General features: G+C 35.3%; 1 protein-coding gene across 2 annotated transcripts; it reads right to left on the bottom strand.

Annotated features, from left to right (window-relative positions):
• Window positions 1-256: 256 nt before the first annotated feature.
• Window positions 257-4,048, bottom strand: LOC120199981 (transcription initiation factor TFIID subunit 8-like). Of its 2 annotated transcripts, none has more exons than XM_039200936.1 (2): window positions 2,717-4,048; window positions 257-717 (listed from the first exon to the last, which is right to left on the bottom strand). In XM_039200936.1, exons 1-2 carry the CDS (start codon window positions 3,867-3,869, stop codon window positions 704-706), a joined length of 1,167 nt encoding a protein of 388 aa, XP_039056867.1. In that variant the 5' UTR covers window positions 3,870-4,048; the 3' UTR covers window positions 257-703. The 2 variants fall into 2 exon arrangements, with proteins under 2 accessions (XP_039056867.1, XP_039056866.1); XM_039200935.1 differs by having other exon boundaries at window positions 257-722.
• Between the last annotated feature and the right edge of the window lie 394 nt (window positions 4,049-4,442).

Genomic DNA, 4,442 nt, shown 5'->3' on the forward strand with positions numbered 1-4,442 from the left:
TCCTATTAGTTATCCAACTATTAGGGTGTCTCTATTTTGGTCACCTAAAAGTTTTTGATTTAACCACTAACGTTACAAAAATTTATTAATTTGGTCATCGCCAATTAACTAGTTAATGGAGTTGTTGACATCGTGTTTTTAATAACATATTTAGTCTTTGACATTTATATATTTTATCAATTTGATCCTAATTTTAAATATTTAAATAATTCAATAGATTTAACCCTCAATATTTACAAATTCTATAAATTTAATCTTGTTCCTAAAAAAAATCATCTTATATATATATATATATATATATATATACAAAGCCTAAACAAACCCAACACCAAGCATTTAGCTGATTTTAACATAATATTCAAACATTTAAAGCCTAAATAAAAATCCTTGTCCTCCTACTCTGGTACAACATAATACTCACCCACTCAGTCTGATCTAGTAATCACCATTATAGGGACTAGGGGACCCCAAATATGTACAAGAGTAAGGGTCAATATCGGATTCAACCACTTGATGTATGCAACCAGTATTCTTTGTTCTTGGCTTGAAAAGCACCTGCTGTCATTTCTTCTTCTTTGCTTCGTCTTTACTACTTTCGTGCATAGAGAGCCTTGATCAGTTCTAACAACGATATGGTGGGCAAATCTTTTGAATCTTTGAAGGGCAAAACTTTGTTGCGAAGTTATTGATGGACTCGGCATTATCACTTCATTCGTTCTTTACTAGTAATCACAAGATACATGTGAAAAGCAGAACATATACAAATTTAAGGATTGCATAAAGGTGGTAATCATACAAAACAAGAATATCTAGCAAGTTACTCTTTGTTGCATTGCATGTTTAATCATCAATAAAAGAACCACCACCAAGGAGAGAGGGCCTACTGACATACAAGGGTGAAACCAGAATGATAGCAGTAACTTATCTAACATACAAACCTATATTTAGAATTTATCACATTCCTAATAGAGTAATAGTCCAAGCATTTGAATTCAAGGTCTTGCATTTGCATTTAAAATATTAGAGATCTTTCTTTATCATCTTTCTTCTGATATTGACTGCATTCAAGAACCTTGATTTTGTCCATTATTGTATGCTTATCAGCTTAAGTTCGAGGAGGCCGCAAGGTCCTTACGCAAACAAGGATCGAAGTTGCAAGCTCTCTTCGTTATTCTGAAAGTCTATAAATACACCATCTTCCGATTTACATGTCCAGATCTGAAAAACCTCTTTAAACACTTCTCAAAATGACTCAAATATAATCATGGGAGTTTTCACTTATGAATCTGAGACTATTACTGCAATCCCACCAGCCAGGATGTTCAAGGCTTGTATTGTTGATGGTAACAATTTCATTCGCAAGATTGTCCCTCACGCTTTTAAGAGTGTTGAGTACATTCAGGGAACCAGTCAGCCTCAGCCTGGAGAAGTTTACGTCATTTATCTAACTTTATCCTTTGAATATATACATATATATATATGGGTTAGGATCCACTTACACCCAGTGTAAAACTAAAAGTAGTTTTACACCTTTTTTGGACTATTGGATTGAGAGAAATCAAACGCTGAGATTAACTCATTGTTTTTTGCCGCCCAGTGAATATCTTTTCATTTTTACTGTTAATCTTAACCTTTAATTTCTTTCATCCAATGGTCATAAAAGGGTGTAAAACTAAAAGAGTTTTACACAGTGTAATTAGATCCTAACCCTATATATATATATTATAAGATTTTGTTGAATAAAGCATCAGTCTAAGTTTGATGATATTGAAGGGGTAAGCCAATTTATATCTGGTTCTAAGAGCAGTAGTTCCAACGGTAGACTCATTTCTTTCAAATTGTTTCTCATTATTAAGAAAGGTTAAAAAAGATAAAATATGAACTTGTTTAATAGCAATAGTAATTAATCATTTTTTTAAAGTATTTTTTACTCGTCTAGATAATATTTTTTCCTTATTCACTAATAAATCGCTATTAAACTCATGTTTCTGTAATCAATTCGATCCCTCGATCTGGATCGAGGGCAACCGCTTACTAAAAGATTGCTCGACTTTAAGAAAGAGTCGCTTGGCTTTATCCATGATTTCTATAAGGAATCCCATCTCTATTTCTAAAACTCTATTTTGATTGTATAAAATTCAAATTAAATACCTTTCTTCTTTGAGGATTTACTAATTAAACAATGAAGTTGAACATAACAAACTCTAGTTTCAGAAGAACCAAAATTAATTACAAGATAAAAGTAGAGATCTTTGGAACAAAAGAAGCAATACCCTAACTCTGGAAGATAAATTGTTGAGGAAATTCAAATCAGCAAAGCCGTTCACAAATATTAGAATTTTGGGTCATTAATATGATGAGTTCCACTAGCTTTTGGTATCTGAATAATCTGTTATACAAACCTATTATCCACCTTTAAAATTAGAATGCAAGTGATGTTAAATTGAACTGCATTCACTAATAACAAATGCTAATACAATATCGTGTAAAGCTTCCACGTAGTGTACAAATAGAGTTCAGGCTGAAACAGGAGCTGATGAATCCATTATCAGTTTAAGACCACCAAAGAAGAAACAATAATTTCAATTAAAAAGAATCATGCCCTAAGAAAGATGTCAAAGTAGAAGACTTCTATCCGGTGCTTTTCATTGTCCATTTCTAGGGACCACCTTAGAAAAATCCATAAAAATGGTAACAACCCTATGTTACAACTGACCTGGTTCGTGAGAACATTCCATAGATTCTTCCGAAAAAATCTCTGCTCTTCTTTTCCTGTCGTCTTTCTCATTGCTATTTTCAAACCAGTATGCAATCTTATGGATATCCTTGTTCTTGGAAACGAAATATGGTGCAGTGTTTAAAGACTTCTTCCCTATTCCAATCTTAAAATGAACCGTAGGTCTCTGGTTATAGAGGACATTTTTCTGTCTGCTGCCGTCGTATTCACATAGCCCACTCTTCATTGCTTCAATAGCAGGAGCAAATGTCTCTAGAACTGAGACTTGATCTTCCCCGGAATGATTTTCTGGAACCGAATCTCTCAAAACCACTTCATTTGAAAGCTTAGTTGGAAGAACAACAGGTGATACATCCACTTCTTTTTCCCTAAACTGTAGAGGTGCAGCGAGATAAGGATTGCTATTAGAAGCTTCCCTGGCTTTAGCAGAATCTCCAGCACCACAAGAAGAATCTCTTAAATTCCCATTACGAGCAAACTGCTTCTGACAGTTCAGCAACGGCCTCTCTATCTTCCTTTCAACCCCCACTAATCCAGTCTTCACTCCATTGGAGCCACTCATCGTTCCATTCCCTACAGTCGATTGAGTAGCACAACTCTCGGGATCGGGAAAGGCCGGCAACCAACTAGGTAGATGCTCCCCATGAGGCTCTTCTCCTTTTTCCCAAAAGCTCCCCATTCCCTCCCGCTCTTTAACAACCGGAAACCGTGGAACATCATAAGCAAACGGGACATCCGCCGCATCGCCAACAAAGTGAACAATATCCCTAATGACCCCCGAATTAGCAAGACATCGATTAACATCGGATGCATCGGCAAACCCTAAACCTGATTCTAGCTCTTCCAGCCCTTGAATCACATCGAAGACATTCGATTCCAGCCTCCCGGTCAAATTAGCACTAAGAGTCGCACTTTTCCCTAGGGTATAAATGTATCGAGCAGTAACGTCGGACAATGTTTCTAAAGCAGAGTCTTGGAAACTCTGAAAACCTACGCTTTCGCATACTTGTGCAACGGCAACCTTGGCAATTGCAAGGGAGAAATCATCATTTTTGCTACGAAATTTTGAAGACTTGGATTGTTTTTTTGAATTTTCTAGCTCCTTTTTGTTCTCCAAGCCACCATCTTTCATGTTCAATAAGGGAACAAATCGGAAAAGGAAAATGAAAGTGCCCTTACCTGGTTATTATTACGGTTGAAGGATGGAGACAGGCATTTGGGGAAGAAATAAGAGAATTAGGGTTCAAAGATTTGGAGAAATTTGAGAATTGAGGATTCTAAGATGTTCTCCATTAAACCTTCAATAGAAACGGAGACCATAGCCTTTTTTATGGGTAAATTACACGTTTACTCATTAAATTTTACTCTCTTTTATTTATTCATTGCACTTTCAATTGTTTCAATTTACTCATCAAACTTTAGATATTGAACTTTTTTTATAACTCATTTGATGACATGGATTATTTTATTACTTTCTCACATGACATGTCATATTTTATTAATATTTTAATACAAAATATAATTAAAATAAAAATAAATTTAAAAATTAAAATTAATTATATGCCAAACCCTAACCCCAAATTACAACCACACCTATCATAACCCTTGACAAGTTCACCCTTTCACCGACGATCAACCTCACACCGACGAACGATCAACCTCACCTCTATCCCTCGCTCTCTTGTACATCTCTTATGGCCCTCAA

This window comes from Hibiscus syriacus, unplaced genomic scaffold (assembly GCF_006381635.1).
Source record: "Hibiscus syriacus cultivar Baekdansim isolate YM2019G1 unplaced genomic scaffold, ASM638163v2 tig00005856_pilon, whole genome shotgun sequence".
NCBI classification, from domain to species: domain Eukaryota; kingdom Viridiplantae; phylum Streptophyta; class Magnoliopsida; order Malvales; family Malvaceae; genus Hibiscus; species Hibiscus syriacus.

Bases quoted from the DNA above. Each gene is read 5' to 3' on its own strand.
- LOC120199981 (XM_039200936.1), bottom strand. From the start codon at position 3,869: ATGAAAGATGGTGGCTTGGAGAACAAAAAGGAGCTAGAAAATTCAAAA.